Source organism: Chelmon rostratus, chromosome 8 (assembly GCF_017976325.1).
Source record: "Chelmon rostratus isolate fCheRos1 chromosome 8, fCheRos1.pri, whole genome shotgun sequence".
NCBI classification, from domain to species: domain Eukaryota; kingdom Metazoa; phylum Chordata; class Actinopteri; order Chaetodontiformes; family Chaetodontidae; genus Chelmon; species Chelmon rostratus.
This window is the reverse complement of record NC_055665.1, coordinates 17,320,641-17,343,735: the sequence shown is the minus strand read 5'-3', so window position 1 is coordinate 17,343,735 and position 23,095 is coordinate 17,320,641. Positions and strand designations below refer to the sequence as shown.

Sequence of the window (23,095 nt, the reverse complement as noted above, 5' to 3'; positions counted from 1 at the left end):
TATCTTATTGCCTTTACCTGCTCCTATTCACTGTGAACATGCACTGATTTGAATAAGCACCGCTCCAGAGGCTCTCTTATCAGATCCCAGACGGGTGTGCCAACACAGCAGTATCAGGTACGCACCATCTCTCTCTGCCACCCAAAAAAAAAAAAAACACAAAGTGAAAAAGAAAAAAGAAAAGAAAAGAAAGAAAGAAGAAGAGGAGAAGAAGAGGAGAGTTGTTGCATCTGGGATTTGTTGCCTGATAACATGATCTGGCTATAATCACATCCAGGCTGGAAATGCAAAAGTGACCAAAAGAGGAGAGCGGTTAATTCTTCTCTGGAAATGATTCCTTCTCCCTTTTTCATTTTCTGTTTTACGCTCTTTTTTTTTTCAACTTCTCATCCAGAATATATTTTCCTACAACTGCTGACCTACAGACTCATCAATTTATTTCACGTAGAAAATGCAGGATATAATGTACTGAATTTTAAAGTGGGATATTATTAAAAAAAATCATTAAGTGGTGTGATAAAAACAAATTGTAGATCCACTAATGTGTAACAATTACCCACCGAAGGCAAGATATTTTAAAGGTTTCATTTCATTAATAGCTTGCATTGGGACTTTTTTTCTCACTATACACAGCCACAGGAAAACAATTCCCTGAAGATGCACTGGTTTCCAGTTTCATGTCGTTGTTTGCTTTTGCTCTATGGAGGGGAAAACACCAGCTCGGGAAGGCATCAGTCAGTGAGGTTAGCGAGCATGGTAACAACATGACCTCAGAAGATGTATCCTCCTCGGGTAGGTTAAACACACACCAACACACTCACACACAAACAAACACGCACTGAGACCATGTTCATTTCCCCAGTCCTCTTAACTGGCTAACCTGCTCTCTTCATTAGGGTGCTGTGGGGACTTATCACTGTGTAGTCTTTGTCCTTGCTGTAATTGCCCTCTCGGCATGTCAGCCCCCACCCACCCGCCACCCACCATCACAGCAGCCCCACACCCAGCCAGCCAGCCCAGCATCAGCCCCCTCGTGACAGGCCTGGTTAGACGGCGGTGCGGGGAGCCTCTCCTGAGACCTGCTGATCGGCCCCTGAGGTCCACCGGTATAGAGAGGCTTGTCCTAGTTAAAGCAGCACCGGCAGGGACACCCCTCTGAACGCTACATCTGCCCTGCCACAAGCCCAACCTCCAACTCCACTCATTTACAACTACACTAACACCCACTGTGGTAGTCTACCGTCTCGCCAAATGTGCGGGGTGAAATATTCCCTTCACCGATTTTCTACTTTTGAAAATATGACTTTGGCAAGAACTCTGCAAGAAAGTGCGTTTAAATGAGCCGTCTCCTACTGTATCCATCTACACATTTAATTAATTGCGCAATTTGCCTTGTAATCTGAAATAAACTAGCAACAAAGTTTTAAAATTATCTGTCTTCCACCAGTTCTGACATCAACCTATACAATTATACCCAATGCATGTTGGAGTTGTATTATTATTTAAACACGACAAATATCAATTGAGATAAATGTTGAATAAGTCAAAGATTTGGACAAACACTTTAAACAGAACAAATAGAATCTTAATTGCATTTCATTCATGCAAGAGATCCTCATGTACCACACACCAGGCAGTCTCATTTTGCAAATCAAGTCTGTGGTTGCTGGTTTCTAGCAAGTTGAATGGCGCCATCTAATGTCTAATAAAAAGATCGCAACTCATGGAACACCAGCGAGTGTTCCTTTGAGCTCCAAACTGGACTCAAAGAAACAAATTAGTTTTTTTGGCTCTACTTGAAGCTTATGTAAAAGTCCAAGTAATCAGATTTTGCTGGGGGGCTTGGAAGGCAGCAGGCAGGCTTTGAAGTGACCATAAAAGTGGGCAGAGTGAACCCCCTAATTTGAAATTTAACTGTAATAGACACAGAGCTATCAGTGTTGCAGCAAAATCCTGACCTCTGTTTGTTTTGCTGAATAAACAGAATAAATGAATAAATGCTTCCTCTTCACATGGCGCGCTCTTCCTCATCACGCTCAATGTTGTTTTCCTGTGGGGTAATCGATGTGTCAGCATTTTCACGGCCGGCTGGAGGGGTTCAGACCTGCGCCTCGGTCTGGACGGGCTCAGTGGTGCAGGGGTTAACGTGGTGCAGCGCTGGGGAGAGCACAGACAGTGTGGCTGACAGTGGGATCTTCCACTTTTCGGGCCACATGTCCACTCCTCTTTCCTGCTGGCCTTACACTTGTGGATCCCGGACTAGAAGGCACGCAGCTCCCCCTACCCATTTACCCTAACTCGTTACACTATATCCTCCTAAAAATAATGACCCCCATCTGCCCTCATCGGGAGCTTCAGCACAATTGGGTGGCAACTGTCCTGACGAGGAGATTTTAGTGGCAGCCGCAAAGCACATTCCTAACCTCTTCCACCACTAAACCCAACATCAGCTACCAGGGCCACGAAGATGCAGGCAAACAGCAAGACATAAAAGAGATGTGCTATGCCGTATACCGTTTTTATAACTTTGTTGCACCACATCTGAAATGCAAACACATTAAAGTGGACACAGTGCCCCACTCATTAAACACACAGCAGTGTAAACATAATCTACCCCCCTCCACACTTGCATAAACATACACAAAGACCTCATTGCCTCTCTGCATTCCTGTATACATCCAAAGGATGCCACCAACAAGCCTTGGGAGTTTTTCTACGGGGGTGTTTTATGCGTCCCATGGGGCTCGGAGACAGTGAGATGTGGATATAGCACACAGAGGATCCCAGTCAAGGACACAGGCAGCATCACTCACTCCGCCATTATTCGCTCATATTTAAAGCTGGGGCTACCTGAGGGACTGTAGCTACACATGCAGAGGAGGGCGGGTGATTTCAGAGTCCGACGGGTGTGCTGAGCGACTGAGTGCTAAAGGAAACGCAACACAAGCAGGAGAAAGAGAGAGAGAGAGAGAGGGAGAGAGAGTGACGGAGGGCTTTATATGTCAGCCCGGTGATACCAGTGTTTTTATGGCTGAATATTTTTCCTCTTGTCAGAGCTGGATAAGGAATCACCATAAGGTTGGGGAGCATGAATATTGCCCTTGAGGGCTCACTGTGGCTGCTCCTGTTTATGGTTGACTAGCAATCAGCCACCGATTCAGGACCCGCAACCCCTCATCCATCCATGTCAGCAATTAATCAATTAAACGGGCAGTGGGGAGGAGCAGGGATCGGCTAGGTGTGTTAATACAATAGCCTGTTAAGGTTGATGTAATTTCATCACTAATGTCACCCATTCATCACGGCTTATTATCTGTTTCGCATAGACAATGGTCAATAACACTTCATGAATCTGAGAATCATCTGGATCTTGTGATATTAAGTCTGAAGGATGCCACAAAATGATGGACTACACAGGGTGAGGGCCAAATTTAACAAGCCCACTGAAACAAGCAACAAACATAATGTGACGTACTGTTAAACAGGAGCACAAACATTCAACGTAACCTCTCAGTACACCCGCAATAGAAAACCAAACCCTATTTAAGACTTCGGCTAACAAACATCATCTGAGAACAGTTTTGCCCTTGGATACATAACTGTCCTAATACTGTAAGACTGCTAATAGTGGAGCCAAAAAAACTTGTGTCTGATTAACTGACACTGGTTGAAAATAACAATAAAATTAAGCCCCACTTTGGATCCTCACTGGCCCCCAGATCCCACACACACGATGTTAGAGCTATCCTGCATGTTGAAATCACGATGCAGCATCTACAGTCTTTTGTCATAGCAGAAAAACCAAGTGTGTGTGTGTGTGTGTGTGCGTGTGTAAATAGATGGTCTTGTGTGGGTGGAGGCCCTGCCCGCCTGTGTGCCTGGTGTGAACATGTGTGGGCCAGACCACATGTGATACACAAAGTGAGAACGGTATTTGGCGGACCAATAGATATGACGGCTTGTACCACTAACAATGTTTTTTGGACTCGAGCCACTGACAGCAGACAGTTTGTGCCAGTATTTCATAACTTGAAATGTCACTGTTTTTAAAGGCCAAAATATCCGCAAACTTACAAAGACTCAGTGTTTCTCGGAGATTTTCATTAGTTACAGAGACACAACACTGGGACAATGGACCCCGGTATGGAACATTGTATTATGATCTTACTATTGCTTTATAGTCCTATTTGAGTTTTGCATCCAAACCACTTTTGTAGTTATCTTTTTTCCTCAACTATGGCTCCTGTTCCACATCCAGCTGTTTTTTCCTGGTCTTGCTGGGTTAGGAACTGCTGATGTTGTGGGCTTGTGAAGCTCAGTGAGACGCCATAAGTAATGCTGGGCCACACAAATGAACTTGACTTGACCTAACAACTAATCACAACCATAATCCATGCATAAATGTTTGGAATCTGATCAAATAGTTTCATTAGACTTGAGAGCTTACCTCTGACAAGCAGCACAGTGTTGATTAATTCTACAATAAATACAGTATGTAATCAAAACAACTACATCATATCCATCATATCCATTGGACAGCACAGACTGGCTGACATCCAATTTTGAACAGGAGGCCAATACCTGCCCTGTATATCGGTCTAATGCCACTAACGGCTTCAGTCAGACACAAAGAGCCTCCCTCCCACCCAAGCCAACATTTCCCCAGCACTCCCAGCAGGTACATCAGCTCAATTATGATGATGGCAATGACTGATTGCATTTTACCTCTCCCCTGTTCCCCCAATAAGTCTGGCCATCACACAGAGAGAGAGAGAGAGGGAGAGAGAGAGAGAGCGAGAGAAGCAAGAGGAGAGGGAGAAAGAGACAGGGACCGAGATAGCGGCGTCATCTCCGGTGAGCTACAAGCATCCCAGATGCCAGTCTCCGGGACGGTATCAAACATCTCGGTGGCAACTCACCACGAAAATAATCTATACCTACAGGAAGTCAATTAAAAAGCGCCAGGGGAGATTAAGAGCAGCGTGACAGCTTTTCGTCAGGCCACGGGTTCGTCTGGGAGAACCAGCGTGTTGCGTGTCTGCTGCGAGCGTGTGGAAGGTAAAGTGTGTCTGTTGGTAGTAAAGACATGTTGGAAAGCGGGTGGCGGTGGCGGCGGAGGGAGGAGACAGTTGCCGAACACCCTTAAAAGCCCCCTCATGAATATTAAAAAGGCCTTTGGCAGCCGGCAGCTCTGCTACAAGTTTGCAAACCAGCGTAATGTGTCTGTTTGTGCTGGGAGAGGACTCAGTCCGGATATCAATTAAATCAACCGTTGTCAGTCTGATGGCCCTCTCAATGGAGGGACAGCCCATTCCCCTCTACACATCAGCTCAGCTTTGTGTCAACCATCCATCTCTCATCCTCCCCTTCCATTCCTCCTCTTTCCCGGCTGCCATCTTTATCAGCCTCGACCCTCTCTCTCTCTCTTTCTCTCCTCCTTCTCTCTTTTCCTCTCTCTCTCCCGCTCTGTCTCTCAAGCAGCCGGTAACTGAACGCACAAATTACTCTCCCCTCCACCTTTAACTCCCACTAAATCTTTCCCCTTTTCCACTTTGCTGAGCCGGGATATTTTATTCCTCCATCAAATATGCATCCCATTAATTAAGTTAAATTACTCCTGACTGCCAAATATCCCCTGCCCCGATGGGTGTCAACACAGAAATGCATGACTGTGAACCTGCAATGACACGGCCCCAACACTTAAACATGAGTTACAGCCTTTTCCAGCTCCATCCATGGGCAGATTACCAGACACTTTGGGCTGCTGGAATTAAGCGTTTGCTCCTTCCCCTCCACCCAGCTTTTTAATAAGAGCACAATGGATGACACTCGCACTTCTGACAATGAGAGGACTGATGTTTTAATTACACCCCTTTTTTCATCTGCCTTCCTCTTCATCTTTTAATTGCTGTTGTTAATCACTCATTAACTTTCTCTTCTTTATTTTTTTCTCCTACAATATACCTATGACATGATTAGCTCTATAGAATGGATTGTTCAGCAACTTTTTTTTAGATAATTTAACTACTTTAAAGGATAAAGTTTCTACTTCTTTTGTCGGGACCTGGTTTGGGGTGGAGGGTGCACACTTTACTTGTGTTTAACGAAAGGAGCTAATTCTCCTTTGTTAGCTGATGTTAATCTTTAGAGGGTAAATTCAAAGTGTATGAATGCTATCAAGACAGTCTTATAAGGCAAAAATTACTACTACTCATTAATGCTATTTTATTGTTGTTCTGCAAGTCCTACAAGTTGAGATGTAACAAAAACACAAGAACAAAAAGCTAAGGAATGCTGAGACCACAGGAAGTTTAATGTTCTAGAAAAGAAGCTACTGAGATCATGCACTGTGCAGACAATAGCCTCTTAATTTAGACGGTACTCAAGAGTAGTACAACTTACTACCATAAGCCTATGTGCTGTGTTGGCTCAGCAGCTTAACTACTGATCTTGCCGTTTAGCGTCTGGACCCAATGTTTGTTTTTGTTTGCCTTTGATTAAAGGCAAATGCTCTGATTATGAAGCCCCCGGGCCCCCGTTCCAGGCCCACTACAGAATATGAGATTATTATTAAAAGCTAATAGGACTGATCTGCTGACGGAGATTTCTCTCTTTGTCTCTCGCTTCTCAGAGATGCTGAGTGGGGTCCCATTCAAACTCTTCAAAAGCGTCTTTTCACCATCATGAGACTGACTGAGCAAACAGACTTTATCTCCCTCAAGTAACTGTGCAGTAATTTGAAACACAAATTTAATAGCATTCAGCGCCTTTCTGCTCAGCATTGGCCCTACAATCCAAACTCGGCTAATGAAGTCATATGTTTGTTGTCATCTCTTCAGCAGAGACATATCTGCGAGGACATGTCACTTCTGAGGAAATAACGTTTGACAATCCAGCTGCAAAACAAGTATAAAAAGTGTAAAACTGTTCACTGGTGGATTTATACTGATACATCGAAGCTGTCTAGAATTGATCTCTCTCTCCCCTCTCTTGCCTTTTCCTGTGTGTGCATGTGGGCCTGTGCATGAGTGTGTTTCTATTGCAAAAAACATTAATTTTACAAACATCAGCCCAAGGCTACTAAACACATCCAATCCATTATGCTGCGCTTTATCGTGTTATGGGGGGTAACGGGCTGTAAAGCTGTCTCGGTCATAAAGAGCGATCGCAGAGTGCCGAGTCAAACCAGGATGCCGAGCTCTCCAAGCCATACGCAGCCCTCGTTATCATCAGAACAGCTCCGTCACATACTTAACCTTTCCAGACCAGCCTTTCTGCATTATTTTCCAAATGACCTTTAGCGTTACTTATTTCATTTCCGATAATGGCACACTAAATTTAGTTAAATGCATCTGAGCAAATGTGTTTATTTTGGTGAAGGGGACTACACTGACTGACAAGGACCATGTTCCCAGACATAAACTCTTAGGTGTCCGAAGCAGTAAACATTAATACATCATCCAGAAGGGGATAAATACCAGGCCCTGTGTCTGAGGAGCACTTATAATTTAGACGGATAAAACAAGTAAAAAAGGACCATACATATTCTAAAAAGGAGTACATACTGCAGAAATGTAAATATATGCTTGTTATTATATCTATTCAGAAGTTAAGGGGTACATTGGAGGAAACAACCGGTGGGTCAACATTAGTTTTCTAACTTTTAGGCCTGACAAAAAAAAAACTATATAAAACAAAGTTTGCCTGGAGGGAGTCATGCTTCATTTTTATATGTTCTCACTTTACATGCATGCAACTGTGTATTTACAGGCATCTGAAGGTTGATAAAAGTACAAATGAAATATGCAAACACAAAGGGCTTATTGAATCTGAATCGTCTGAGGAAAATATTCAGTGTTTACATCTGTTGTGTCTTAATGAATTCAGAATTCCGCCTTTCAGCCCCTGCCAACACATGGTGCACGCTCTCGGACACACACGGCTAAATCATTTAGGACATTATAAGCTCTGAAAAGGTCTAACTCTAACATAAATACGGAGCTACCCTAAAGCTGTTGTATCACAGACACAATCCCTGAGCCTGTAAGGAGCAGTGTGCTTCACCCCCTTGATGTACTGTATGAGCGGAGGGGATGGGGTGGGGAAGGAGGGATCTTAGCGAAATCGCTAATGTACGTGATGATTAAGTGTAACTCAAATACCGAGTGTGTTGTTCATAGGCCTGACAGGCAGTAATTTGGTGTATTATATTCTGCGGTTTTAATTGCACGCCACCAACGTGTCCCTCTGACACGTTATGAAGCGATGATGTACAATTATTTCGGGGCGGCGGGAGATCAGTGGAGTGACATTATAATCATCCTCATAGGGATCCCTCTCTTCATCTGCAACAACCATTAATGTTTAAATGGGAGGAAAAAAAAACATAAAAATAGTTCTCAGGGAGTTCTAACCAGAATCTGTTTGAGGATTATAGAGAATCACGTCAGGGGAGAAGGAGAGGGGTGTGGATAGACAATAGAGGGGCTGAGTTAAGTGACGGCTTTCTCTGGATAAGCAGCAAGCTAAGATGCTCCTCCACTGTCACTGCCAGGCCTCACACTACTCATACAGGCCCGGGCATTAAGGCACATTACAGCGGATGAGCCACGCAGGGCGGAACTGATGGGCTATTCTGGGAACAGACCAGACAATCTCACAAGACAGGGGGGACATAAAAACCCTGACATGAGCCAGCCCCATCCTGTTAACAGTCAAATCACACACACAACACCCAACATGAAATCATGACTATATATACTCTCTCCAACACTAAGTCAAGAAAACTGAGACAAGGAAAGGGAGGGAGGGAAAAACACAATGCAGCCTCCTCCACAGAGAAGACAAACTTTAGCAAGATGCAAACTTTTTGTGTTGTGAGAAAGCAACGCTTTTTAAGTTTTGCTCAAATTCCTGAAGTGACACTAGGAAATGGGCAGCTTATGACCCATAATCATAAAACGGCATTCCACAAGAGGACAATCCACGTCCATGATAGTGTTAATACTTCTAAGGCCCGGGCTGAGATATTAAACCAATGCCTCAAAGCATTTACACTGTTTATGCATAATTTAACACCTACAACAGCACTGGATGTCCATTGCATCTTTGGGGAGGACGAGAGAGCGGGAGGGTGGAAATGCTGAATCCAGGGCCTTTCTGTTACATGATGGAGGAGAGGAGGAGGAGGCTCATTAAGTGGCCGGGCCCCACTGTGGACAAAACACGGCGCAAGAATCTGCCGTCTCACATGGTGGAGGATTTTTTTTTAACCAATTAAATATGAGAAATCTTATCTTGCATGCTAAAAGCCAATTTGTGTTTTTCTGCTGCTTTTGCACATTAAGAGTTCTTTATAGGCAAATTAAGACAGATTAATGCATTTCAAAATAAAGACACATATGTATAGGCATACGGATCGGTAGAGAGGTGGACAAACAGACGTCTGGAGGAAGTGGGAGAAACGGTGAGGCCGAGACAGAAAGCCTATAAAGTGTTGGCGATGATGAGCGGGGCCCTGACCAGCCCACTCAGGTTTGATTGGCAGCATGGTCAAGGGTTCCAATCTGTCCTGGCCTTGCATTTGCATTTGTTAATTAAATGCCACAACAATATGATCTTTAACTATCAACAAGTTCCCCCCGCTCCAGAGAAGAGACCAGTGAGTTGAAGCTAAAGTGAGGTGGACAGCCAAGGCGCAGCACATCCATTCGCTCACACTGTCAGAGCCGTGGTAATCTTCTAGTCTGAAAGTTTAACAAGGGAAACACGGCAATCGATGGTGGTGGGGGAGAGGGGTTTTTTTTCTTTTTTTTAGGCAAAGAAAAGACATTAAAAAAACACGTAAACAATATGCTGAGGCGCTGCTCTAAACAAAATGGCAATGAACTAAGCCAACAAAACTACAGGCCCCATGGAGGCGCAAGAGTCTGTAAACGTGAAATAAATTAATGAAATACAAATTTTATATCGTAAATAAAAAAGCAGCCCAAACACACTCTCGTATAACCTGAAATGATTCATGACGATTATAAACAAATATCCAGGAAAAAACTTTTTTTTGTTGTTGCGTGAAATGTTGCCCCGTCATTAGCATCTGCAGGAGGATGCAGAACTTAATCGCACTATAATCTCACTTTACACATTATGCCTGAATCATGGCCATCTATTAGCAACATGCTTTAGATTCAGGTTAAGGACACATCATCAAACGTGAAAAGTTTGGGAAGGGGAGCAGGCTATGTGTATGTATGGCTCTGGCCTTAATGAGGGTGTTTCTGGGGGTTTCTTTGTGTTTGCTGCTCTTTAGTCAAGAGGAGGGATGGCCTGGTGATCAGTCAGTACTGAAAGCACACACAGGGCCGATTTGTCACCAGTGGCTGGCACTAGCAGCACACAGCTCCTCCATCCGCATGATTTGTGAAACCAGGGGCTGTATTTAGTAGTCCCATTTAAAGGCATATTGGAGAACCGCTCTGTATGTATTGTGTGTGTGTTTGTGCGTGTGCGTGTGTGCGAGCGTGTATGTATGGCTCGACGCTTGGTCAAAAGCCCAGCACATTTGCAGCACTTGGGAGAAGAGGGTTTTCAGCTGGAGGGCTTGTGAAACATGAGCCTTTCCTCTCATTAAAGGAGAAGCTGTGTTTAAACCAAAGCTTGTTTGCTCCTGCTGTAATATGTTTGCGAACATCAGCGGGAGCAAATAAACACATTCGCTCTGCTCGGCTTTAGAGGAACAAAATCGGCCCGCGACTGAACTAAATGGAACGCTTTACACAGAATTACACAGAGGGAGAAACTAATAACTCTACATATGTCTTCATCTTAGCGAGTGTGTAGCCGCAGAAGCTCGATGGCACAAAGCTGGAAATCCCACAATTTACTCTATTCCCCGACTGCATGTTAAACAGCTTAACACGTCCATTTGAACATGGCAAGGCAGTGAGGAGGTCTACCACGGGAATGAAACGATCTGAACACAACATATGGTCTACATGTAGGGGGTAGAAGGTAGTGGGATAATAACTGTACTCTTGCACTACTGGGTATTTATAGGCTTGTGGTTACCTACATAAACTTCCAATTAGGATTATTTGTACAGCTGAAACGGAAAAGAAGAAAAAAAACGATTTCTTTTAATTTAATTCATGAGGAATGCTGACTAGGAGCACATTTGTCTTTTTAAGGAAGGCCTGGGAGCAGTTAAAGGTGTGAGAAAGGCTTTTGACATTTTAAGACAGACATTTTTTGATTGGATCGGACTGTGGCCAGCTATTATCAATATGAAATACCTTTAAATTTTCCTTTAAATTTTCTTGCCTAAATAAATAATACCACATACATCGATGTGTTCTCACCCTGTTTGAAGTAGAATTTAAACCCAGTGTAAAAGACCAGTATTCATATGTAGACATACAACTGATTTTTGATGTTTGGATTAGCAGCTCATTTAGGCAGCGTGTGGAAGGTTTTAATGGTCTTTTTACAAACCAAAATCTCACAATCTACATCAGATTAGCAGCACTTCTCTTATTGTGGTCAGGCAGGGTTAAATTGGATTGAATTATGAATTAGCTTGAGACAAATGCAATTTCAAGTGGGCTGTACAACAGATAATTATAGCAGATCGCTCCATAGACACCACTGTGAAACCCTCTAACCACCTTTCGCTGGCTCTCGCTGGTGTTTGCTTCTCTTCTGGATATTATGCCAAATTATACCACTACACACCATAGTACAGCATTATATCAATGTTTTTTTTAAATAAAATATGAGGCACTTATATAGGCAGCAGGTCATGTTATCATCCAAATGTTCATTTATTTCTCCAACACTTACCTGATCAGGCTGAATAAATTCTCACATGGCTGTTTCCAGCCTAGACTAGTCAAATTATCAGTTTAACACAAACATACACAAACTTAAATACTCGACTAGCAGAACATTTGTTATTCAAGGGTGGAAAAGTACCAGAATTTTAGTTTGAATGTTCAGCTCTCGGATGATTTGACCACACTGTGTCTCTAAATCTTACAGGCAAGTTGTATTGAGCGTTTTTAATCCATTTTAAAAGATGTAACTCACCCACAGATGTCACATTTGTACTCTCTCATGCCGAGGTGCCTCTTCACGTGGTTCCTCGCGTCTCCCAGCTGGGCGGTTGCAAAGTTGCAGATCTTACATATGAAGGGCTTGGATCCTGCAAAAGAAGGTATGGAGAGTTCATATCCAACAATAATATTATGTTTGAAAGACAGAAGTGGCAATTTTAATAAAACATGACTGAATAACTGCTGAGCAGAAATTTGATTTTACATTACAGATCATTTTTCAATGCCTGGCATGTAAGACTGTTATTAGTTCTGTGCTAGCACTTCAACCTACTTCACAGCCACAAAATGATTTCAGAATTATCGAAACAGATGCCTTTACTACAGTCCCCATAAAAACTACAGTCACACTCCAAGTGCCAGGCATCTCTTCTTTCACTCTCTATCTATCCTTGTCACTCTCCTTCATCTCTTACCTACTCTTCCTTTGCCTGTGGACGGGTAAATTGGATTCCAAAGGTCACGGCGAATACGTAAATCAATTCTGTGTGCGCTCACTACCTCCCATTCCATCATTAAAGCGCTAATCACTCTGGCGGGCTTCGCGGGGAGGTTTCTCCCTAATTATTGTCATTAATAAGTCCAGAGGGCGGGGTAGCGTTTGAGAGAGTGGCAGAGCCTTTGCATGCAATCAGTCATTTAAGAGCAGAGCTGCGAGGGCTGATGCCTCCGCTATTTGTGTGACGCACAAACACACTGGCTCAAGTTAAAAGAGGGAACTGGGTCCTTCAGAACTTGGTTTATTAGAAATGGTTGTTTATGTTAGGCTATAACTATCAGTAGCTCGTGTGGTATACCAAACTCTAAATGCGACCCAACAATATGCTAAAGACTTACTTAGGACTACTTGTTCATAAAACTTATTAAGCATTTGGCAAAATAAAACGGATATTTTGTTTGGCTGGCTGAGCCAGATTTAGGCCAGCATTGCACAGTGCGACACTGCAATCTAAATGGCAGCCTGGTATGATATGATATCCACATACGCATCTTTGAGCAAACCCTCACCCTCTCGCAGTGAATATCCCAAGACGTTCTACAATATTTATTCCAGGGGCAGCCGCTGATTTGATTAAGCACTTTGTGTAGATTACTAATTCGTTCATACACGGTTCACTTGCTGTGAGCTGGAAGTACGACACATCGAATTTTAAGCCAGTAACGAAGATTGAAAGGCAAGCCTGTGCTAACAAGGCCCATAAACACAGGGGGCGGGGGGGCGGATGGGGGTCCACACATGGGCAACAGCGAAGCGAGCCTCTTCATTTCACATGTCCCTACAGTATACTACACACACACAAATCACTGCACACGGCCACAAAGGCACACACACAAGAACAAATAAAGGCAGATAAACACATAAAATCCCTATACATGACTACACACTTCACACCTAAATGTGCAGACACTTTCACACACACACACACACACACACACAAAAAAAAATCACACAAAACAATCATCAACACCCGTAAAAAACTAAAAGACTGACATACACACTCACACCACACCCACCATCACACCTACACATACCTACATCTAGATGCAGAACCCTACCTCACACCTATGCATGTGCATGCACACGCACATTAAATTCACAAGACATAATCACCCATGGACAAACAGAAGGAGAGACAATCATGCTCTCTCCTTCTCACTCACACACACTCCAACACACACAACCTAAAGTTGAGGTGAGAGGGAGGCGTGTGGGGAGCTGATTTGTCCAGATGGCTGGCTGAGTATGAGACATGGCAGAAAGGAGAGATGTAACGTCCCTCAGTTCTCACATCTTATCACATTAATACTCCACCACTCCACTTAAACAGCCTCCGTGAAACTGAAATTGACCATCAATGCAGTGTCATGTTAAATTAATATTGCCATCCACATAGGGGCGATGTGGCTCCCTCACATCCCAGATGAGACAGGGAATGACTAATTCATTTCCTGAGAGGAGAAGCTCATGCAATGTTTCACTACACACACACACACATACACAAGGTGATGTCTTAAGCCTTGCACATGCCACACACTCCTGCCACAGCACTGGATTTAATCTTTCGGTTTAAAAGAAGAGAATAATGCATGATCATTTCATATAAATAAATGTCTACATTCTTCAGTTTCTTTCTTTCAACCCTACAAGAAATGTATAAGTTATCACAATCTGTCACACAAAGGGCAGCAGATATCCAGTCCACATTTATTTTCATCCATCGCATTGTTTTCAATTATTTTGCCTTACCAATAGATCTATGTTAAATTACAGTGAGTTAATGTAGTGCCATGAGTCACAAAAATGTTAAATATGATCCTATACGGGGGAATTTCACATGATAAATACAAGAAAAATATACTGTAACTGAGTGCTAGAAGGGAGGAGAGGGAGAGAAAAGCATCTCTCCCCCCTCACAAACATGCACTTTGATGGTGTGTGTGAACAGTCTTCAGTATATAAAAACAGCAAACGTTTTAAATACGTGACTGTATTCTCCGGGGATTTAGTGGGAACTCACAAAATACACATTAAAAATGTCAAAATTGAAGCAGCAGAGTCTAGAAGAGGTTCTGACTTTGAGTCCCCAATAAAAAATAAATAATAACTAGAAAGGAGCTCAGAGAGTGCTGACCTCCGCCAAGTCCAATAGTCCACTCGTCTATGAAGCAAACACAACCACTATATATGTCTGGATATATTTCCAAAAACAATTAAAATGACATCAAAATATGGTTGTGCCTAACCACAGCCTCATCATCTCAGCTGTGCATTTATTACGTACACTTTACTGTTGTTTACACCGCACATATGTACAAATATCAAATGTTTGGACTGAAATAACAGATTTTGTTTTTTTACTTACGTCAAACTTAAATCTGCATATTAACTTAATACTGACACACAAATTGAAATGATTGTTGTAGCAACTTTCATTAGATCCTCCATCGCCTAAATGTCCACTTTTTCAACGCCAACTTTCTAAATTAAAAATTCCTGAGGCCAAGTCGAGATAAACCCGATGAAATCAACAGGGTTGTTTTCTCAATCTTTGCTAAGTTTCCTCCAGAGCCACAAATCTTTTTTCACAAGCTGATTAGTGCTCCTTGCAATGAACGAACTGAACTTGATGTGTAAAACTTGTAGAGAATGGTTACAGTTGAGTTTTCATTTTGTTGTTCATAGTGGCACACATCTGTTCGCAAATTATCAGCTGGGAATTTGTGCACGGTTAATTTATGGGGGATGGGTGTCCTCACTTCCTGTGACAATGTCTGATAGCCAATCAGTAGAAGAATGGAAGAAATTTTTCTGTCGGACGACAGGGGGTACTTCTGCTTGTATGTGGTACATTGTGTAATGTACAAGGACAAGAATCTGAAGTCTGTCAAATGGCTGAAGACAACTCATGCCTCCTTCCCTCAGACAAACAAATACAAGACAGGTTAGTGATTATGAGCAGTAAATAGCCATGAATCACTGGGATTTCCCATTTTACAGTGGAAAGATTAAAAATATAAATGTAATACTTGGAAATAGGCCTATACCCATTAAGTCCCATGAATATACATATGCTAGATTACACAGATTTTCTAATAAGGGTGTAACTTAAAAAGCAGCAGGCACCTCCAAAACGAACAGGAGTGTTTTTCAACGGTAAAAGTGTTCTCTCTTGGGATCCAGCTTCCTGGGAGTTCTCGGTCGTTCATTAACCTGTTTTTTAATGTCTGTCCACTCCCAGTCTTAAATATACTTGTAGCGATGCTGAAGAAAATTGGTTAACTTAAGAATTTCATTCCTGGGAAGACCTTGTTTGCTGCCCAAGCCATTCCAATTCACCATCTGTGTCCAGGACGTATGTTGAGAAGTCCACAATCATCATAAACATCTGGTGGCCATTTCTGTTTTTTGTTCTTCTAAAAATTTGGTATTCAACCTCTGGATCCACAGTCTGCAGAACAATGTGGTGGTATGACATTAGGGGTGGATCATGGTTCTACAGCTGGTGTAGAGGGATGATGATGAAAACTGTGGCTTTGCACACCTTGAAGGAGAGCTACAGGACAGTGTTCGTGGGGGGCTAGGAGAGGGTGAAAGGTACAGCAGGGAAAAGTGCTCTTGTGCTGGAGTTAAAAGCTGCTGTTCACAGTCCGGTCATCGTTGCCATTGGGATTTTACCCTCTCCGCCATTCTTTCAAGAATCCGCCGGAATGAATTGTTGTCCTCACACAGTCTGGCCAGCTCTCGCCACCAGCTCCCCAACCGTTCTCCTGAGAGACGAGTTGTCCTCCAGTGCCTTCTTGTGGTGCAGTGCCAGCTCTTCCAAAGACTTCTGAAGCCTGGAGATTTCCTGCTCCACACACTGCTTCACCAGTCCCTCCACTGCCTGCACAGTGACCGATGCAGCAGGAGGTGCTGGCATGGAAAAACAGCAATTAAATCTAGAGCTGTCAATACTTCTGTCTTGTCCCAGTCTATTTTCACTTTGACTCAGGTTTCACTATTTCCTGCTTTTCTCCATCTGGCCCTTCTACATTTTCTTGTCATCAAAACTCCATGCAGTGATTAGTTCAATGATGAGTGATGGTGATGGTTAGTATAGAACTCATGCATATAAATCAACACCACATCCTTCATCCTTAAAAACCCTTTTTCCCATCTGGGTTTGGATCTGGTTGCAAAATGGAGTTGGACATGGCTTCAAATTTAAGAAAATAAATATAGAATATATAGATTACAAGCTCCATCCACTTTTAACTGAACACAATACAACCCTAACCCTCATCACAGTTAATGTGGCATGATGGATTTAAGAATCTCAGAATCGTATCAAACCTGGTATGTTTCGGAAGGTGTACATGTTGAAACAAGCCAGTGGAGCACTTGCAGTTCTACTTTTAAGTTATCTGTAAAAAACATACTTCACATCCTGTATGTGAACATGCATGCATGGCATGTCTGTCCATTACTTTAAGGCTCAGTCTGAGGTCAGACAGCTCACTCCTGTGAAAAAGTGACCAATTTACCTCGAAATGCAAATTCCAGCTGTACCCTCATTGGTAAAATGCAAGCATGTTCCTTTAAGGGACAAATTGACAAATCTGTGTGCAGCCTCCCACTACCGTCTCCTGATTTCACTGATTAATCAAGTGAATAAAAACTAGGTCTTAATTAAAAGGATCTGGACATGCTCCCAGCCCAGAAACTGGCAGACCCCCGCCGTGCAGCTCCACAGCCCCACAAACAAACTCCCAGAATAAATGACCATCATATAAAAGGTGAATAATTCACTGTAATGAGGGAACTTAGCAATAATAACAACTGGCATATGTTGTCAAAATGAAGAGAAATTGGTGCTTTCCACAAATAAGAACAGCATAAATGAAAGTGGAAAAGTAATCTCATAAACAACAACATAATTCAACTGAATAAAAAGAGGTAAACCTAAAAAAAAAACACAAAGTATTCATCGTTTGAAACCTCAGAATGTGCCCTTGACTTAAAGCCATCTGTTGGGACCTCAGTGTCACAGCTTTCATTTTCTTAAGTAACACTAAGTAAGTGACCTCAAAACTCAAGAATTATGACACGGGGTAGAATTATGAACACATATAGACTAATCGTTAATAAGAAGAAAGTGGTGGCTCAACATTAATCATCAGGATTTTCACCTCCAATTCTTACAGCTTTAAGCAATCTGATTTCAGCAGTGAGCAATCTGACTTTGGCCACACAAGGTGACTGGCATACGTACAAGATAAGGACAACAAATGTTTCCTTGACGTGAATTTTTTCCTGTGGCTCAGCAAATACACTGACGACCCCTCTTATTCAACTGAAGTAACAACATATCAGGACTTTTCAGGATTTTATTGCAACACATTTCAGCCCATTGCATTTATGGGCATATGATGACATAATGGAGTGAAATCAGCACACTGTTCTAAGTACTTCACCAGTATCCAGCGAGGACACTGAGGGAATATTATGTCTGGGTTTTCTAGCAAGTGCTACGTGACAAAGCTGCAATACCTACAAAAACCATCCACTGTCACCAAGTCTGAAAGTGGAAACAATCGTATTTATCTCCCATTCAACAGACATTTCACACACACACATACAATCATGAACACTCATTGTAAGCACAGAGCATGGACTTCAATTAAAGTCCCATTAAAGTTTGGGCTGAAAGGGGGGTGAACCATAGGAGGCAGGGAAGGGCATTTATTGATGGCGCCCTCACATCTCGTTCCTGCATTAAGTTGATTTTAAAAGCAATTAATACACATGGTCAGGGAAAAGTAATGGAGCGCCCTATGTTCTTAACCTGCCGGACACTTCTCAGCCCAAGCCTTGGCCAATGCAGCCCTGCTTTGCATTATAAATGACAAGATAAATCTTAATGGATTGAGCATAATCAGCTAGCCATGAAGGCTGACATATACACACATTCACTCGGCGTACGGGTGCTCGCACACATATACACAAACATGGACGTACAGACACAAGGGAAATTAAAGGCTTTGAATACGTCTGCATTGATTATTTTAAATTATTAGCCCACCTCTCTTTGGACCTCCAATGCTTTTAGCCTAAGCTTTAACACATTTACAGAGACTTATTGACTATAATTACAACTGAGTCTTGGTAATGGACACATCAATTATGAGTCGCACATGTCTCTGACCAAGCGTTGTTCAGGGAATCCCAATCTGGGGTCCATTAGCGTCTCTCCTGCTGGTCTGAAGCTCAATCAGTCTTTACCTTCACCTCTACTGAAACAGCTATTACCTGGCTGCAGTAGATAGTAGCCTTAACATTAGCTTGAACTGCCAAAGAAGAGGCTGTATCTCCCCACTCAGTACCGTTGTACCTGAAAACAAAGGCCTAATAGCTGGGCAGCTATGCAAAGAGATCATTGTTTACCTTGTGAAGTTCTTTTTGGTTAAGCTTGAAGTGTTTGAGTGCTTATAATGCATTAAATGGGCCCAAAATATGCACAAATCCAATCTGTATCAGTCACAGGAGGTCAAATAATTAAGCATTTTTGGATCAATCACCTTATTCTGAGGCCAAATAAGGTCTAAAATAAGTGTGACTAAGTCACTATTTCAAATATTTTGAAAGAGATAATCTACAAAGAATGATAAACACCTTCCTAATACATGGTTGTTGTGTAGTGTTTAACCACATACTGTACAGTATATATGTGTTAGAGACAGAGAGTAAGAAGAAAGGGAAGAGAGTGAGAGTAACCTGAAGCAGGATACATACCGGTATGAGTGCGAATGTGTGCCAGGAAGGCCATGGAGTTGCTGCTCTTGCACACCTTTCCACAATATTTACACACGCTGCCCTGGTTCTCCTCGCGCTCGCGGTTGATCTGCTCCGTGTCCTCCAACACGTACTTGTTGACCTCCCTCAGAAGCTCCTCGTGTTTCTCCTTTATGTGAAAAAACAGATCCTGCTCCGACTCGAAGCGGTCCGTGCATTTCACGCACTTGAAGCTTGCGCCCCCTTCGGGCAGCTCCTCCACGCTGTTCTGCTCGTTGCGGAGGTGGGCGGCACTGGTCAAGTGCTGGTGCAGGTTGCTCTCCGTGTAGAATGACTTGCCGCACACCAAGCAGTGGAAATGCTTCTCCTTGGACGGATGCTTCATTGAGATGTGGACATTGAGGCCGCTGATGCCGTCAGCCATAAAGCCGCAGTCATCGCAGCGTATGCGAGAGCTGCTTCCTTTGGGTTCCTCTCTCACCTTTACTTCTTTGCGTTTAAGCTTCTTGACATAAGCAGAACTAGAGGGAAGGAAGTTGGAGGGCACCGGTGATCCTCCAGTAAGACATATCACAGCAGCCTCGCCTTCAAGAGCCAGACCTTCCTGCAGGGCCTGCTCCTGCTCAGCAAGGGCCTTCATGGTCACAATGCAGGCATCAAAGGGAGGGGCTTTGGACATTTGTGTATCTGAATGAGAGCTGTCGCTTTTTGCATCTAAAATCATCACATCTGCATTTAAGTGTTCATCGTCTGCTTGTTTAGCCTCTTCCTCCTTGCTCTCTTGCTGAGCCTCTTCCTCCTTGCTTGCTGACTGATTCACCGGAGCCTGCAGCTCTGCTGGAGTCTGCTGGGGTTCAGACAGCACCGTAAGTCCAGCTGTCTGGTTGGCTGGATCTGGTTCAGTACCACTGGAAAATGTAAGGCTCTCCGCTTGCTTCTCATCTGCACTGCCAGCCAGACTACCCACAGCATCGACAGACTCTGTTGTGACAGAGGATGCAGTTGTATTCTGACTTTCCATAGCTTGGCTGTCATCAGAACAAGATTCAGACACCTCTGTGGGGCTGGTAGGTTCACATTCAGTATTCGAATTTTCCCCCACAAACTCAATGACCTCCTTCAGCTTTAGTGGGAGTGCCAAAGCTCTTTGCCCCTCGCTCCCAAGTGGTTCCAGGTACTTCTGGCTCTTCTGTTTGTGCTTCTCTGTGTTGGCATGGCGAGACATTTCCCTGCTTGTTACAGCATAGTAGCTACATGCTAGACAGACGTACTCAAAGTCTTTGGTGTGCTTTCTCTTGATGTGAAGATGGAGCGAAGGGATTGATTGAGCTACAAAATCACAATGGCTACAAGCATTAACAGAGTCATATTTACTTTTTTTCTGGCTTGTGTCTGACTGAGTTTGCTCATCTCCACTGTGTTCCTTGGATGCCGTGTTGTCAGGTTCCTGCTCTTTGTCAGTCATCTGTGAGGCTGCATTTGGCTCCTGGGCTTGTGTAGCTGTGGGCTCCTGCGGTGATGAACTGGTGTGATTGTTAACCGATTTCTTATTTGCACACTCTTGTGCACGCCTGACATGCTTCTTTGTGATACAGTGACGATCCATGTCTCCTTTGGTCACGCAGCTGTAGTTGCACAGAGTGCAGCTGTAGCCATACTCCTTGCTGTGTTTGCGGCGGACATGGACACTGAGGTTGGTAGCGTTGGACACTACCAGGCCACAGTATCCACAAGTGGTCGTGGACCCTTGCTTTGGTCTTCCTCTTTTCTTTATGGGAGGTTCAAGCTCGACATCTTCCTCCTCTACTGACACAGCCTTGGCAGCCTCCACTGCCTCTTCAGCTTCCTGATTTCCTTCTGTCAAAGCAGGCACCTTTTCTCCTCCAGTCACATGAGCCAGATCGTCTATAATAGCACCATCTCCTGCAAGGTCTCTGTTTGTACTCTCAACATAGACTTCAAAAGAGGAAGATTCTGTGCTTTCCTCCCCTTTCTCCTGCTGCATGTGGCTATCTGAGGACAGGTGAACGTCCATCCACTCTGTTGTGGCTGAGAAAAAGTTACACAATTTGCACCGGTACCACTCCTGGTCCTGGTGTTTGACTCGCGCGTGGCTCTCCAGCAATGCAGGGGTGCTTACCCTAAAATCACAGTTTATACACTTAAGATGGAACCTGCTGAGCGGACGTTTGGCTGCCACTCGTGTAGGTGTGGCCTTCACAGGACTGCCAGGATCTTCAGCGTCTTCTTCTTTATCCATGTTCTCATCAGCGTCAACTGGAAGACATTTCAAAGATGCACTTTTTCAGGTCTCATTTCAACCATCACTTAAAACAACTCAGTCAAAGCACAGTGTGCAATTATAGTTGATAACATTTCCCCCCCAAAAAAAGAATTTAGATGTGATTAACAGATATTGCTCAAGACTGGTAAAAATGCATCAACATTTTGATTAAACATTTCAAATATAGATTGAAGCATCAAATATCTTTAGAATAACATGACCTTTGATTAAGGTTGGATTTCAACTTTGACTGAAGTGGAGAATAGCATATACTCACATGTGTATGGGGTGTCTTTGGTGTGGTATCTCTGGATATGCACATCTAGAGGAGACTTGTCTCTAAACTCTTGCCCACAGTAGTTGCAGGAATGTATAATCTTGGGTTTTGGGGTTCGCTTGCTTACTCTTCTCTCTTGGGTATGGATTGCTTCCTCTTGATCTGCCTGCTGTTTGTCTAATACAGTTTCCTTTGTAGTTAAAGTCTTTGTGTTCATGCCATTGTCACTGGCTGCTGATCTCAGCTCATTAGGGCCAGACTCCTGGTTTTGTTTAACTTCAGCAGCACTTTCCGTCTCCATGTCTACGGTCTGCTGGATTTCAGATGGACTCACGTCAGAGACAATTTCACTTTTTCCAGCTGCCTTTGTAGATCTATTGGTATTCTTTGACTTATTTCCATGCTTTCTTGCATAGTGAATCTTTAGTGATCTTGGACATTTGGCTGAGAAGCCACAAACTGTGCAGAGGTTATTCCCATCTTCAGGTACGCAGTCTGGCTGCAGTCTCTCGTTGAGTTCTTCATCTGCTTCATCAGGCTTGGCAGTCATGCTAGGTGAGTTTCTTTTAGTTTCCTCCATTGCCACATCATCTGGCTGCACCTTCCTGTTGGCATCACTTTCAGGCACTTTGTCCTCAGCAGCCTCCTTTCCTGATATCAATGTTTTCTCCATATCATATCCTGTTCTTAATTATATAGCAGTGAAGCTGACTGATGTTATCAACGGTGAATCAAGCTCCTAAGAGAAACAAAAACACAGAACTTATGTTTGGCATTTTCAACTGTCTGATACACAGTTCAGTAAATGAATCAAATTTTTGTAAACAAGTGAAGTGCAATAAGCACAAATTGTCTGCATAACCACAAGCTTCTGAGATGTGATGATCCTTCAACAACACTATCTGACTTAACACAAGTAAATGTCGCCATCTAGTGATTCCAGGGACAAACTGCTAGGTAAAAACATGGCAGCATGAGAGCTAGCTGTGGCTGCTTATTCAATGCAAAAAAAGTTTACTTAAGTCACAGTCATTTAATGGAGTGTGCATATGTCATTGCTGGTTTAAGATTCATTACTCAATGCTTGTAGACATGATTCAGTAGAGCTACAGTCATTGCCACAATTAATTATTATAAATTATGTAATTTTA

At 43.2% G+C, this 23,095-nt stretch overlaps 1 protein-coding gene across 1 annotated transcript in view; it reads right to left on the bottom strand.

Annotated features, from left to right (window-relative positions):
- The window catches only part of znf407 (zinc finger protein 407), a 141,862-nt gene that overhangs the window by 117,305 nt on the left and 1,462 nt on the right, over positions 1–23,095 (bottom strand). The window contains exons 2-4 of the mRNA XM_041942545.1: positions 21,945–22,683; positions 19,384–21,660; positions 12,085–12,199 (exon numbers count right to left, since the gene is read on the bottom strand). Coding sequence (XP_041798479.1) covers positions 12,085–12,199; positions 19,384–21,660; positions 21,945–22,617 — 3,065 coding nt within the window. The 5' untranslated portion in view covers positions 22,618–22,683. The remainder of the gene's footprint in view (positions 1–12,084; positions 12,200–19,383; positions 21,661–21,944; positions 22,684–23,095) is intronic.